A 15,590-nucleotide genomic window follows, 5' to 3' on the forward strand; every position below is an offset into this window, starting at 1 on the left:
TAAGTTTAAGGATAAGATTTCCAGAGTTTTCCCTGTACAAGTATTTAAAGGTTTTTCTAACCTAGTGTTGGCAGAACTTCATTGTGGTTGTAATGACAGCAATTGCTGTTAAAAGAATAACGTTAACCACTGTATGCACATCTAATTTTATCTTCAGCTTCACCTTCTGCAACCATCACAAGTCAGGCTTTGACATCCTCCTTCTGTGTCTCCATGAATACTCATTCCAGGTGGCAGGCTCAAGCATGTATTTCTTTCAGGGTGAAGTTCTGCAAGTCCACCTCGATTTTAGATATTGTCCCTAGGTCTCACTTCTCTTTCCTTCTTTCATTAACACATCCAGCATTCCGTTGCCTCTTCGTTAGGTCACAGGTACCGAACAGCTGGAAAAAAGCAATTTCACCTTCTCTAGTCTCCTGTTAGCAAATACTGGCTATTGTGGTATCAACAAAGCTGTCTTGTGAGCTGAACCACAGTGCCATGAACGGGGACAACTGGGGCATTTTGTTCACAACCTCAATACTGATTGAAAGCAAAATGCTAATACAGCAACAGCCAATTTCACTTGCATGAGAATTTTCTCCCCACTGGCTGTCCATGACTGGTTTTAATGCTGTTTTGCTTATGTAGCAGAAGATGGCCCTGAGCAAACGGACAAATCTTGAATGCTTATTTCAAGATTTCCTGGAGGTGAAGGGCTCACATGCCTGAATACTTGTGGGTTTGGTATCTTGTTTGTTTGCTTTCCAAACAGACCACTAGTTTTTGTATGAAATATGATCTTTCCACAAAACTTGCCTTTTTTCCTTCAGAGAAAGAGAGTTACATAAAGAACAGGCTTTTTTGAGGCTCTTCAAAATACATCTTAAGATACCACATAAGTCCAATCCATACGTGTCTAAAGCAACAAAGCAATAAGCCTGCCTCCATTACATTGATGAACACCATATTTGCATTTAAAGATCCCTGAAAAAGAAGCGAAACTAACATGGACAGGTTTATTTGTATTCATCTCACTAAATTTTGTTCCCATAAATTTCAATAACCCTACTCTCTAGTTGGCAATTCAATAAGATTGTTTTTTAAGCCCTTAAGTAATATCCCATATCTTTCAAGCATTCTTGTATCCCAGCACCCCCTTCTTTCCAATGCACAATTAATAATTGCAGATGAGAAGGGTTGTTTGTGTCACATATTTTATGGGCAGCTGTAATTCTTCTTCAGAGAAATTCTTTCCGGCAATGCTGGCATAAAGCAAGCCTCCAGTTTCCACAAGAAATCCTACTGACTTATGTTCTTCTCCTCATGGCAGCAAGTAAAAAGAATAAAGATTCAACAGAGGAAATATGAGAAAATAGTGCAGTATATATACTGCTGACTTGGAGATAAAAACAAATCCATTCGTACTTGTGGTTATCATCTCACCCTTCATGCTGGGTTCAGATTCAGAGGCTGTAGCTTTAGTTCTCAGGTCTGCCAAGCTTTCTAGCTCACTCCATGTAAATACCTCATTTGTGTCTTAGTTGCCTATATGTAAATGGAGCACAGCAGTACTTTTTCTTTCTGCTTTTATCTTGCCTTTTTTAGATGCTGAGATTTTAAAAGGGGCTGACCTTCACTGTTTTGGTGCAGCAAGGTCCTCATCTCAGTTGAAGGTTCTTTGATGCAACACTGATCACTACGAGCAGCAGTCATATGTCTGAGAGAACATTAACTTGTTTATGTCAAGAAGTAGAATAACATGGTTTTAAAACAGTAACATACTTTGAGAGATTGTACAAAAGCCACTAAGCCAATGCTATATCACTTTTTCTATGCATACACTAGAGAAGGCACTAAATAAAAACATCTTCAAGAACCACACTTGTTGCCTTTATTGTTGGAGCTTACCCCATTCCTTTTATTACACAGAAACTCTCCAACATTTTCTATGAACAGCACTCGTTTGGGCACAAAAGTTATGACCTCTACAGAAAAAAAAAGGGGTCTTTAGTTCAGAGATGCCACCTACATCCTGAGTTAAAAACAGTGAAGTTTTTCTGAACTTACTCTTGCATTGTTGTGGCAGGTCATGTGTCTCTTCAAATTCTTGCTCTGAGCAACTGGAAGCAGATATCTTGAAAGTATTTATTTTGAGACAAGTATAAAAAAGCTCAGAAAGGGGCAAAATGAAGACTCATGCACAAACTCCAATTTTTTCGTTTAAATCAAGGACCGACTGAGTGCACAGCCAGGCTGTGAATCTGTCTTCAGCCAGTATAAAGTACTGGTTTGTACAGGCTAAGCCTCCAGGACAAACAGACAATTCTTGAACAATTAACCTCCAAGCAAGCCTTCCAGGCTTTTATGAAGCCAGCACCTTGTCCTGGGTCCTCCTCCCACCACCTCAGCATATGTACACCTACAACACATAGGCACGCAGTGTTGTCAGCAATCGAATGGCATTGAATGAAGCTATTTTACCCTCTAATAACAGAAATTAGCTTATCCTCAGAGGCGTAGATTGAAGATGATGCCTAGATGCTGGCTGTCAAGTAGGATTCTTTTTGGGTGTTTTCATCATGAAAAATTATCATTGTTAGCTCCTCACTCCTCAAACAAAGCTTCCTCTGTTCTTGCTCTTAAATCAGAAGGGAGCGACTTTCTAGTGAAGAAAGCAAGAAAGCTAAGGACACAAAGAGCCCACAATAGGACAGAAGATTTTAAGAAACAAAATCAAAATCCACATGTATGAAAGATATACTGCTCAATCTGTTCTTTGCTGTTAACACACTGTTAAACCTGGCATGAGAGAGCATGGAAGGGGACCCATGGTTGTGGAGAACAGGGAGAGTGCCCCCACTCACCACCCACACACAGATACATCTGCTTAAACCCCTGGGGAAATGTCGTGATGGTTTTCAAAGAAAGATTAGGAATTCAGCTGCCCAAACTACTGTGTAAGTTTTATAGTCAAATTATAGTGGGGTCACTACAGGCAAGGATTTGAATATGATGCAGAGAAATTTTGTTTTGATATCAAAACCCAAGTGTCTGAGCCCCAGATACTGTCAAAGCCCACCTGCCCAAAGCCCGCTTGGTTCAGAAATCAGCGGTTTCCCAGCCCTACACAAGAACAGCTTTGAAAAAGATGGATCTCAGAAAGCAGCAGTGTTGTTATAGATATATCAGAGTATTGCATCATATTCTCTTCCAGGGAAAAGAGTATCTTTGGGTGCTTGTAGGAGGCTGGCAGGGCTTGAAGGCTACACCCTATTAGAAAGCAATGATCCTACTAGAAACCGAACATTTTGCTTATTCAGTATTGCTGAGGGCTGAGTCAAAATTAAAGAGGGTGGGAGTACCCCTCTAGAAAGGGTTTGGAAGAGGGGTTGGGCAGTCCCCAGGGAGAAAACCTGGGAGAGGCACAGCGTGCGGGGCATACTTGGGTGGAACCACAATGAAGTGGTTCTGTGAGGAAAGCCAAGCCCTGGGACAGGAGATGTAGCTGATACAGCCACCGGAACATGCGCATTCGTAGAAACGCTCAGAAGGAGGACTGTGGCTACCCATAAGAAGCTTTGCTCTGAACAAAAACCAAACCAAACAGCAACAAAAAAAAAGCCTGACAAGTAAATTAATCCCCATGCATCTTGGCCGTTTTTCTAAAACGTAAAATGGTGTAAATATCAGAGGAGTCAAGGTTAACTCTGTATACATGGTATTACCTTCTCCTCAGTAACTTTTAGGGTTTTTAACCACAACATTTACCCTGCAATGTCAAATATTTTCACTTCTCTGTTTACCCAAACTGCAAGTTCTGACTTGTAAAGGCACTGCTACAGCATACAACAAAGAAACATAACATTAATTCGTACTATTTATTTCATGGTAAAAGAAAATTGATAGAATATCAAGCCAAATGGCCTGACTGATATTACAGAAAAAATCAAGCAGCAAAGCATTAGACCAAAACTTCACTGTGCACTATTTACTCAAACACTACCACCTGGAGCTGAGCACATGGGAATATCCTGCATCATTTTAATATGAATAAAATTAGGTTTGGGCTAATAGCGCTCCTGTTTCCACTCGGCCACTGCACCTCCTCAGCTGCTGAAAGGCAAGTGTGTCAGTAGCTTTTCATCGACTTGGGTTTATGCTTCCTCTTTCAGCACTTTTAAGTGTGTGATGAAACGCATTGCCAGCCCGCCTCACACTGGTGGGCCCATCACTGCTCCCGCCACTTGGCCGCTGCCAGGGTGGGGGGGCTGCCCACCCTCCTCTTTCTCCTCCTCCTCTTCCTCCCACACAGGTGATGTCATGCTGAACAACGTGCATGTGATCGGTCTGTTAGAAAGAAGTGAGTGCTCCTGCGCGTATATCTGGCCGCCGTCAACAGCCACAGCCAAAGACTTGGTTTTCTGGCCTAAGCACCACCAGCAAGATTGTTACATTCAGCACCTGAAAGGCCTTTCAGCAGTGAAAACTACTCTCAGCCAACCCACAATCATAGCCTGCATGTCATATACCATCTCTGGAAGAAAAAAAAAAAGCTACCTAATAAAGAATTAACAGAAAACATACACTGCCAATTTAAGAATCAGTGTTCACTCCCTTTTTATTTTCCAGGTTTTACTTGAGGAACTACACATTCATTTTGTCCATTCAAAAAGTGTGCCTTTTTATTATGATTAAACACTGAAGTGTAGCATATTTACAGCTAACTTTATTGTCATATTCAGTCTGGAATTGGCCATTTGGCTGATTAAGTTGTATCATGCGAAGGCAGTGTGACATGTACTATTAAGAAATGAGAAATGGCAGATGGGCATTTCCCAAGAACCATCAGGCTTGCAAATGGTAACGCTACAACTGAATATCACATATGAAAAATGCTTATCAAAGGTGAGGATCCAGGTTCAACATCCTCCATGAACAGGCTACAGCATTCCCCCCCATGATTTGGGAAGGAGAAGTTTGCCATTTCCAGAGATGGACTACTTCATAAAATAATTTTAGCAATAGCATTGGCCATGAGATTTCTCTAAATTTGAGCCATCTTTCGCCCTGGCCTGCACAATTCAACAGCCTGTCATTTGGGTTCTGGACTGTCAAAAGAACAAGTGGACCATGCACATATAGCCAAGACTATACATAGACTGAATATTAAAGGACTTTTAAATGGAGCTTAAATTAAATCAACTCAAGCAAAATTAATGTAAATCTAATTTAAAATTAAAAATCAAAAGAAAATCCTTCCAGATTGAAAGGATTTTAGGGTGGAGCTTGACACGAATGGTGTTATGTGATGCAGTAGCCTGCAATATCAGGGGACTGAACGCCAGGTCTGTGGAGGATCCTTTTCTTAGTCCAGTGTCTCACAAGGTGTTTCACAGGACACCACATCACAGCATTTCCTCTGGAGTCCTCTTGGCTTCTTTTCTGCCTTTCTCTGCCTCCATATTGACTGAGCTCCAGGTGGCTTCAGGCAGCAAGGCCATCATCTAGAAGTGACTGCCACCCAAATTCTCCCATTCTTCCCCTTAGCAAGTGGAAAAGGATGTAGTACTTCCCAGAAACAAGCAAACAGGCAAGGAGGTCTTCTACCACAGTTAAAGCATTTAAAGTATTAAATCCTTGGCCTGTGTGAAATGCCCCTGTATTTGCGTAAGGACTGCCACAGTTCAATTAGCAAAGGCAGTATCTGACCAGTCACAGATTAGACAGTCCTTCAACGAGACGTTTGAAGAGAACTATCTGTTTTCTTGAGGTGAAAGGAAAAGAAACACAAAGTTTGGGATCAAAACTTAAAAGCTGACCTCCTGGATTTGAAGAGTGACCTAAAGCAAAAACCATTGCTGTTCTAATCACTGATCTTAAGGACAAGAGAAGAACTAGGTTGTGACCAAAAGCTATCACATGGCACCTCTGCTCACAAATTGATTTTCACAGTTTCTCACTCTCCTGTAATTCTATTAAAGCATGTAACCCTGAAGAAACTTTCAAGCTATGCACTACTATCCTTAAAACAGTTTCACCAAATGCTACTGAACGTTACATATTTAGATAGCAAACTCCCAGAGACTAAGGTTGTATCCTCTTCCATGTATTTTTGCTGAGAACACTGTCTGTACTCCAAAAATTGCACGCTCTAACTGAAATATCTAAAGGGAACACAAAGGAATGCGATCTGTTACTATCTGTGTGCTTAGTAAGGGGCACTGCAAAAAGCAATCTGTTTCTCACAAGAACTAAGAGACAGTAAGAGTTGTCCATGGGTGACACAGTAACCTTGAAAATTCATAAAATAAGAATGCATTTCTTGAGAAAACTGCAGAGATTTTAGGAAGGTCAGACAGCTTCAAGAGGCAGATGAAAACAAAACTGGAACAGAGGGGGATGAGAATGCTGTGCTACATAATCAAGTTGTATTTTTAAAATGAAATGTTTATCTGTAATTAAAAATCATGCAAATAATGACAGCAGCAATGTGGGAGACCTGGGTTAATGTATAAATGAGTTTTCAACTGCTTTTAATATTAATTACATTATATACTTATTAGAAGACATTTCAAGCCTGTTTTCCTGTTTTACATTGAGCCTCAATTATAATTCCAAGGAAGAAGGCTACCTTCAGCAGCAGATACACTGATCATATATTTGATGCTAAGTAAATCGCACAGTTTTATTCATAATAAAGAAAACAACCTCAAAGGGCAGTTGCTTTGGTTTTTCTCTTTTTTTGATTATTCATAATAATTACCTTTTAAATATGCTAAGTATCTAAGAGTGGTAAAAGCTTTTCTTAAAATACTCGCATACTGTAAAACAGAAGAATGGATGCAGTGTTTCTGTAACATTAAAATATTTCTATACAAGTTGCATAGAGATAGAAACATATTTCACACCCCCCAAAAATAAGATGTTTAAAGAAGAAGGCTAGGCTAGAAGGAATGCAATGGAGCAATACTCTAGCAAAAAGAGAGTCCTAAGACTTTAAATGCCTAAGACTCTTAATCTATCCTTTACCAATTATTCCAAGAGCTCAGCAGAATCTACTTAAACACTGAGAAGACAGAGTAGTGCAGGTGGGTTACTAACTTTAAAAATGTACATTTATTACCCAGGGAACCAGCAATAATACAATCACAGAAAAGTAAGGCTGCAAGTGCTCTCGTGAAGTCCATTCCCCTGCCCCAGGGCAAGATCAACTATACATAAACCATTCCTGACAGATATTTGTCTAACTTGTTCTTAAAAACCTTCAGTGATGGAGACTTTGCAACCTCCCTAGGCAATCGGCTGCAGTTTTTAACTAGCCTTACCACTAGAAAAATTTTCCTAATGTCTAACCCTCCACAGTTTCCCAATGTCTAACCCCACCACAGTAAGCTCGTCTGTTACTTTGTGCTCTATCCCTAGCAGAACTGGAAAACAGTTTCTATTACCTTCCTCTTTACATGAAATTTCCATATACTTTTAAATGGTTATCACATCTTCCCTCACTCTTCCATTCTCTAAATGAATAATGGCCAACTGCGTCATATGCAATCTGCTGGAGCAATTTATCTGGTCTCACATGTAATCCCCTCACGGAGCCTCCCTATTCTGAACTACCACCTACATGCCAGAGACATCTCCACCCAAAACGCTAGCAGTTAAGCAAAACAAGATGCAGGGAGAGAAGCCAAGCCAAGAGCAGGCTCTCAGACTGCCTTCCTGCAAAGAAAGGTCCCACATAAACCACCAGAAGTCACTGCGGAAGAGATGTGAGGTGGGGTAAGGCACCCACCCCAGAGGAGGAAAGACGAGGAGAGGAAGGTTTGATTTTAGAAAAGACAGGAAGAAGCTTTTAGACAATCTTGAATTAAGTTGTAGTGAGTTGGTCTGGAAGTGGGAGAGGTCTGGAAACAAAAGAAGGTGAAGGAAGGCAGTGAAATGCAGGAAGATTACCAGCAGGGTAGGAAATCTGGAAGAGAAGTGAGACCAGATGTACAAACGGGGAGGGATGGAGGAGCCACAGTACAGAGAGAGGGGATTTGGGTACTGCTGGGGGAAGAGGTGGAGGGAGGCTGGGAAAGCATCAAACATGGGACAAGAAATGCAACAGAAGTCCTGAGTGCCAGTAGGTGGGGGCAGAGGCAGAGCACAGAGCAGAGGTGGGGGGACTGGAGAAGCTCCACCAAGCTGCATTCCTATGAGCATGAGGATCTCCTAACAGATGAGTTCAGTTTCTCTGCTAAAGCAGGGCCTGGGGGAGAATCAGCCAAGTAGAGGAGTTGCTCCTTGGGAGTAACTTGGCCTCTCTGGATATGGCCCAAGGTCAAGCTTCAGCGACAATGACCTTGAGACATAAGGCTGCAAGGGATTATGGAAAGATTTGAGGGTGCCGTCACTTCCACAGGGAAAGGTGTGAGGGAGAAGATATGAAGCTATGACAGAATGGGATCAGAAGGTGACAGGAAAAGTCAGTGCTAGACTGAAGGGCAGGGGCCCACTGCACAGAGCAACCTCTTACTATTTATTCTGGTTTCCATAGTGCTAGAGCTAATAATCCTTGTAGCAGCGCTGAGGGTCACAGGGCAGGGATGCCTCCGAGTCAGCCCAGGTCTGACAGAGCTTGTGCTGAGACAGAGCTAATAAAATCCTGATGGGCCTAAGCTGACCTTGCAAGGTCAGGAGGCTTCATACACGGATTCCTAATCCATCCCATAGTGTTCCCCTTATCCTTTGATCATCCTGGATGTCCCTGTGCCACACACTCCCCAACAATGGAGAGCTGATTTCAGAAACAATTCTAAACCAGTACTCAAAACACACACTGGTGAAGAAAGCAGCTAATTTAAAAAATAGACCTTGGCGGTCCAGGATCCCACCACTGTTACCCTAACACCAGTGCAGCACTGAGAATGGCCAAGGCAGAAGGTGTAGTACTTCATTGCAGCTAAGAAGCATGCAAGTGAGGTGGTCTTTCTGACCATCACACCAAAGGACTGCTGTATCATGGCCACATCTTGCCATGTAGCTCAGTGCATCAGACACAGCCCTAGCACAAATTCCCACTTCTTTGTGGGAACCTAGGAAAAACATCTTCAGAAAATTTGAGAATTACTGCTCTAGTCTGAAAAAGACCGTTCTTTCAGTTCTCAGGGGTCATCTTGTCTAGACCTCTGGCCTTTCTTTTTGCTTTTCTCTGGATGCTTCCAGCAGGCCTGAAGAGCACTGCTTGGAGCAGAAATAGTACATCAGCCACACAAATGCTAAGTAGAGTAGAAAAATTATTTTGCATGTCTTACATGCAGACTCCTGTCCATATATTCTAGCTTAACATTTATGGCGTAGTATTGTTGATTCATAGCCATTTTCTGATCACTTGCAACTGCCCATCTGTTTTCTGCAGACCTGCTGCCTCACCAGTTATTCTACATTTTGATTTGCACAGCTGATTATTCCTACCCAGCCACAGTTTAGGACTTGTCCTTGATGAACTGCATCATATTTATTTGAGATCAGTTCTCCAATATACCACATTAATTCTGAATTCTAATCCTGTGCTCAGAGAGTTTACATCCTCTCTCTGGTTCGTGTCATCTGGAAATTTTGTATGCAGATTCTATCATCTAAGTCATTAATTAAAATATTGAATATTTTCAGGCAATCCAAGGCAGAATCCCACTTGACATATCCTTCTAGTTTGACTATGAATTACTAGTAATTATTCTGAGAACAGCTTTCCAGCCAACTGTGTACCCACCTTGTAGCCCACACAGCCACTTTGTTTATGAAAGGGTGAAAAGCCTTCCAAAAATCAAGATACACTATTTATCCCCTTAGAGGGAAATTAGGCTCCACTGACAAGGTACCTTCTGGAAAAAAACCCATGCAAATTCATTTATCATATTATTATCTACAGGCTATTTATAAAAAAAAAATCAGTTGATTATTTGATTCGAACTTTTTTCCCCCCAAGAATTTAAGATAAACTATCTACTCCAAAGGGGAAAAAGGACCCAGGAAAGTTTACATGTAGGTGCAGTGTTTGCTCTTTCATAGCTTTTTTGAACCTGGACTGTCCTCCGACTGTTCTCCAGTATAACTATTAATCCCTCACACATTGCTTCAGCTATTTCACCCTACGTTGCAGAGATAATTTAATAAGCCCCATCTTGTTCTAAAATACCTATTATCCTATCTCATTAGTTTATAATCAGTTCTGTCCTGCTCTAGTTGGAATTCTTACCTTTCTCAAGGTAGCAGTCCTTTTCTTGCCACCTGATTACAGGTCACACTATTTGGCGAAGAATGATGCAAAAAAAAAGTCATGTACTACTTGGTCCTCTCTGCACTATCAGATCATGAGTTTTGTCATTCCCTCTCAACTAGTAGTCTAGAAACTCAGCCTTCCTCTCATTAGGGCTGAGGACTTATAGCATGTTTCCTTGTTACTATGTCCTCTATTAGTTGTACTTTGTTTTGTGCCTTGGCCTACCCAATTTGGCCGTTGTGTTCTTCTAATGTTCTTTTACGCTCATCTCTAGTAACATATCTAGTTTCCATTTTTTTATTGGGACACCTGTTATTTTTGCTTTTAATATTCTCTGTTGTGACTTGAAAATAAAAAGCTAGTTCCTTTAGAAATTGCCAGCCTTCCTGAATTTCTGAGGTTTGTTTCCCAATAAATGTTACCTGCCAGTTCTGTGAGCTGAATGCAATCTACTTTCTTGCATGCTGTTGCTTTTATTCTCAAATTTTCTCTTCTTGTTTTCTGACGTCACTCTCATGATTGCTATCACTCAAATTACCTTTTACCATCATAGGCTCAGCCATCTCTTTCCTAATCAAGCCCAGGAGCACTGCCCTTCCATTACCTTTTCTCCATTTGGTAATCCTGAACCTATTATACTTGCATGATCTACTGAAATTAGTATTTAGCCAGTGAAGCGAAAAAGCTTTAACCATAAGCTATTGTTTGCTAATATATGATAAAGTGACTGCATGACCCCAACTCTTGGAACAAGAACCATCTGCAAAGAAGGGCAACTCTGGCATCTGTGACAGAAAAATGAACATACAGACAGGATCAAAATATCTACTAGCCTTAACTGGAAGCCTTTCCAGGTCACAGTGATTAGCAAGGTAGAAAGGAGGTTTATGAGATACTCCGAAGGTGGCTACACAGAGGCATCGTCCTCCCAGGCTTCTTTTGCCAGCACTCAGTTCAGTTGTAAATTGAAATGATTACTCTGATTGTTGCAATAGCTGCAATCACTTAGCATGGCTAGATTCAGTGTTGACACTGCACAGGTTTCAGATATCAAAGCTTTTTCTGCACAAATTAGCTCCCTTCTGCATGTTGTCATGCCCCCTCTGCTGCTAGAAGCTACTGTTTTCTCCCACAGCTAAAATGGCATTCCAATAAAACAAAAGGAGCAGTATAGCAAGGATCAGAGGAGCAACCATACGCACCTGCCATTACACTTTTATTGCAACCTTTAAATTAGCATAACTCAGTCCAATGAATTTCTCTAGGAAATACATACCTACCCACTGTTTACCGCTGAATGCATTATATAAATCTAACAAGGAGCAAGAAAGATCTCCAAAAAGCAAATATGGATATCAATCTGATGCAAGTTAGAAGAAACACGTGTCCTTGCCTTCTCCTCATATAAAGCAATGATATTTCAACCTGTTTCCTTTACAAGTTTCCTGAACGTATGGTGCAACTTAACTCAATGTTTAATAAATCTTTAGTACAGCTACCAAGATTTGAAAATGTTTATTAACATCTTTACCTGAGGGCAACTCCAAAAGAATGTAAGAATTCCTTAAGAGAGACCAAGCAACCTTCACACTGTTAAAGTCTCCAGAATAGGTCTGCATCTGCTGGGTTGTCACCACAATCTGACTATTGCCCTGAGCCTCCAGGGACCCCAGTTTCATCTCCCTGAATTTTATGCAGCGCTATTTGCCAGGTCTGTTCCACCCAGAAGCAGTCACAAGGTTCGCAGCTTTCTGACATCCTGCTGCCCAAACACCCTGATCGCATGCCTACAACCCCTACCATCTGGGAGCTAAAGGACAGCAGATGCTGTGGCAGAAGAGTGTAAAGCTGGAAAGAAAATAATATAATATTGCAAGGGTGCTAAAGGTAATAAGGTTTTCAGCACAGGAGAGAGCCACAGAAGGCAGGACAGGTAAGGAAGAAAACAGATATTCACACAATAGGAATTTTGGTGGAGAGCAAAGGAGTGGCAAAAGCTTATAGGAACTTAGAGGACTGGCAGGGAGCAGTGAGGAGGAAAACCCACAAACAGGACAAGAAACGCAGTGGGGAGCTGTAGGAGTGTGCTGCCAGCCAGGCAGAGGCAGGACGGCCCTGTGGCGGTCCCAGACCTCACACCTCCCATCAGCACTGGAGCACATGTGGAGAAAAGTTTCCTGTTTCCGCTCGTTCAAGACACGTCTCGCTGACACACACGGAAACTGTGTTGTAAATCCAAGCAACACAAGGCAACAGAGGCAGTCAGGACTGCACTACTGCTCCAAAAATGATGTGCTGCTGCGGGCAGCCGGACACAGAGCTGCCGCCCCACTGCAGCCAGAAGGGCAGGACCAGCCTCTAAGAGTGGATCTGCTTTGGGAAAGGACAAAGTGGGAGCCTGCCCACAGGGAAATGAACGGTTTTGCTGTTCCTTCCTGGGAAGAGCTCCTAGAACAGCAAGCAGCCCAGGATAAAGCAGCCTGAGACAGAAAATTATCTTCCCATACATACAACCCACAATCCAGTAAACTTCTTCTAAAGGCTAAAATTTTAAATTGCAAAAATAAACATCTTGCACATCACTAACCTCCACTGTGGTACTAATCCATTATCTAGACCTACTAAAGCAAGAGGAATATCCAGTTGATTTTCTACACAGTTCCTGCAGGGTCTCAGCTGGCTGGCAGATGTGGAAACAAAGCAGCAGGATTATCTGATCCCTGTTTCCTTCTCCCACCTCTCAAATCAGAAACCAGTCCAGACAGGGAAAGCACTGAATGAACTCCAGTGGACTTCACACTAGAGGGAGCTTTCCTCAGAGAGACACACCACCTTGGCATCCCCTTTCTCATTACATTCTTTTCAATTAATCTACATGGAAATACACTGGACTCAGGTGAAACAGCTACCATTTAAACCCTCCTGGTTTGCCAGTTCAAGCACTGCAGGACTGCAGTGGCACAGGGCGGGAGGGAGTGCAAGGCACCTGGGCAAGTTCTGCCCAGAGATGTGCTCTGGCTGACAAGGTGAAGCTCAAGGTTGACACATTTTTGAGTAGCCTCCTGATACGAACCATGTCCATCCTGTGCCCTCACCAAACTCCCATGTTGAGCACAAGAACAGCATAGACTACATTTTACACTGAGCCAGGAGGCCTCTCATTATTAAGCTGTTAATGAGTACTTCAATGAGGAAGGCTGAGATACACCTTCACTAAGGCTTGTGGCCATCCATTCCAGAGGGCCTGAAATACGGATAACTGTGTTACTCATTGTTAATACAAGTGTTGAACTGTTCCTCAAGTGAACCGTTTTAAAATATTATTTAAACCAAAAGTACTACAAGATGCTAGCGACAGCCAGGACGTATTCAATTTATTTTCTAAACTGTCCCAAAATTATGAGCTGAACTAGAACTGAAGTCCTTACCTGTGAAAGCATTTGTGGCCTGAAAACCAGCTTCCTGCATACTGCTCTCCCAGTGAAGCTTGAGATTCCCGTCTTAACCTGTCCTTACTGGAGACAACTGCAGAGCTTGGAGCTGTCAAGTCACTTCCATCTTAGCTCATCAGAGTCCATTTCTCTTTCCATTCCTGTATTTGGCACCATCCAAGATGATGATCCCAGGTCTCTCGATCTGTAGGCAGAGGGGATCTGCACTGAACCTAAGTAGGAAGCGTTGGACAGTCCCATCAACCAGCCAGCCACAGGATTTGGGCCATGATGAATGTGGAAATGAAGCAAATCACCTGCCAGGACTTTATTTTCCTTTTACAATTAAGTTCTAATCCTCTGTTCATCCAGCACCATTTTTTCAGGTCTCAGCCAATGGTGATGTTCAATTGTCTCTCCTCTCTTGCGTTCCTCTCCCCTCAGGCACGCTCACTGAGAAATTAAAAAAGAAGAGATTATGTTTCCCGATGACCTGTAGCAACACTAAAATTAACAGACTCCAGGGAACAAAAACCCAAAACACATTATCAGGGACTGATTGTACACATTAAAGGAGATCTTCAGAAGGCAAATATTGCGATTTTGCTGAGATGCAAAGTGTGACCACACAGCTCTTTGAAGTGCAAAGAGGAACAGTGCTGAGGGTGTCATATGCATCTCTGAGAACATGATATGATTTACATTTCAAAAGCCATATTTAGCAGAGATGGGGGCAGCAATACAATAACAAAATTGCAGTTAAAAGGGAAAAGGAAAAATACTCAAGGCTCTCAAGTCTAGTCTATTCAAAACCACAGTGAGATTATTAGCATTTCATATAGCTGCTTCCCTTCTTTTCTGGAGCAGGAAAAGACAGTGCTGTCTGCCGACACTATATGTGCCATTCTAACGTCTTCCGAGATTAAAAACCTTTGTATGTCTTGCTGTCGATTATCCATTTAAAATCTCAATTGTAACACAGATGACGCAACTGCAATGTCTTCAGACATTCGGTAAGGTTAAAAACACCCACAGGCTATACAAGAGAAAGGTGGTTAAGTTTTTCTAGATTCTGATCCTTCTGCATAGCATGGATATCTGCAGCTCACTGAAAACTAGGGTTGTTGCACATACAGTTTATTATATTATTTTAAAAACCAGAATACATTTACTTTTATGGGGTGAAGGTGAACAGCAGTCAGGTACATGTTTACAGAGAGGATTATTTTCAAAAACATGGAAGAAAGAAAAGAAGACTTGGAGCAAAACCTGCTCACTCCCCAGCCATCCTGTTCCTTCACATAATAACACTTGGCTGGCTATCTCCCTGTTCGGTGGCAGAGGCAGGCTGAAACTACATCTGTGAAGATCTTACGATCTACTAATGTATTTTAGCTAATGAGTCTAGCCAGGGCTTGCAGTACTAGATGAGGCCTGCGGTCCATCTCCTGGAGCAGACCGTATCAGAGGGTGCTGGTGTCACTGTCAGTCCCAGCACCCACTGCTTTGCAGAACAGTGCAAGACCGTGCTCAGCGGGCAGGCGTGAATAACCCACCACCCGCTCCCCAGCTCCACTTCACCCCTACCCTGACCTGCAGGATCTAGAGGCTAGCTTGTACCCTGCAGGATAAAGCTTAATATCCCAGATAGTCCAAAACTGCAGAGAAGATTCTCATGCTCCTCGGGGCACCTTCTACTCTTCAGCCCCCAAGGGCTTCATTAGGGCCCTCTCTTGGGGAACAAAAAGGATCGCTTCTCAGGTGTGTCACTGAGACCAAGTGAGTCTGACACCTGATGAATGTAATTTGCCTCCGAACACACTGAATGAAAGGCAGCTGCTAACAAAGATGAGTTTTCTACCTTAATGATGTTGCTGGGTTTTTTTTTCCCAATTTTGTTACACCAGATTACT

At 42.2% G+C, this 15,590-nt stretch overlaps 1 protein-coding gene across 7 annotated transcripts in view; it reads right to left on the minus strand.

The window, feature by feature from the left end:
• Nucleotides 1-15,590, minus strand: part of LDLRAD4 (low density lipoprotein receptor class A domain containing 4) — a 299,662-nt gene that overhangs the window by 178,287 nt on the left and 105,785 nt on the right. For 6 of the 7 annotated variants that reach the window (XM_075084622.1, XM_075084621.1, XM_075084620.1 and 3 more), the window contains one exon: nt 13,675-14,130. In XM_075084622.1, the coding sequence (XP_074940723.1) occupies nt 13,675-13,714 (40 nt within the window). In that variant the 5' untranslated portion in view covers nt 13,715-14,130. The remainder of the gene's footprint in view (nt 1-13,674; nt 14,131-15,590) is intronic. The other variant, XM_075084619.1, reaches the window with a different exon arrangement.

The sequence above is a fragment of the Phalacrocorax aristotelis genome, chromosome 2, assembly GCF_949628215.1.
Source record: "Phalacrocorax aristotelis chromosome 2, bGulAri2.1, whole genome shotgun sequence".
In the NCBI taxonomy this organism is placed as follows: Eukaryota; Metazoa; Chordata; class Aves; order Suliformes; family Phalacrocoracidae; genus Phalacrocorax; species Phalacrocorax aristotelis.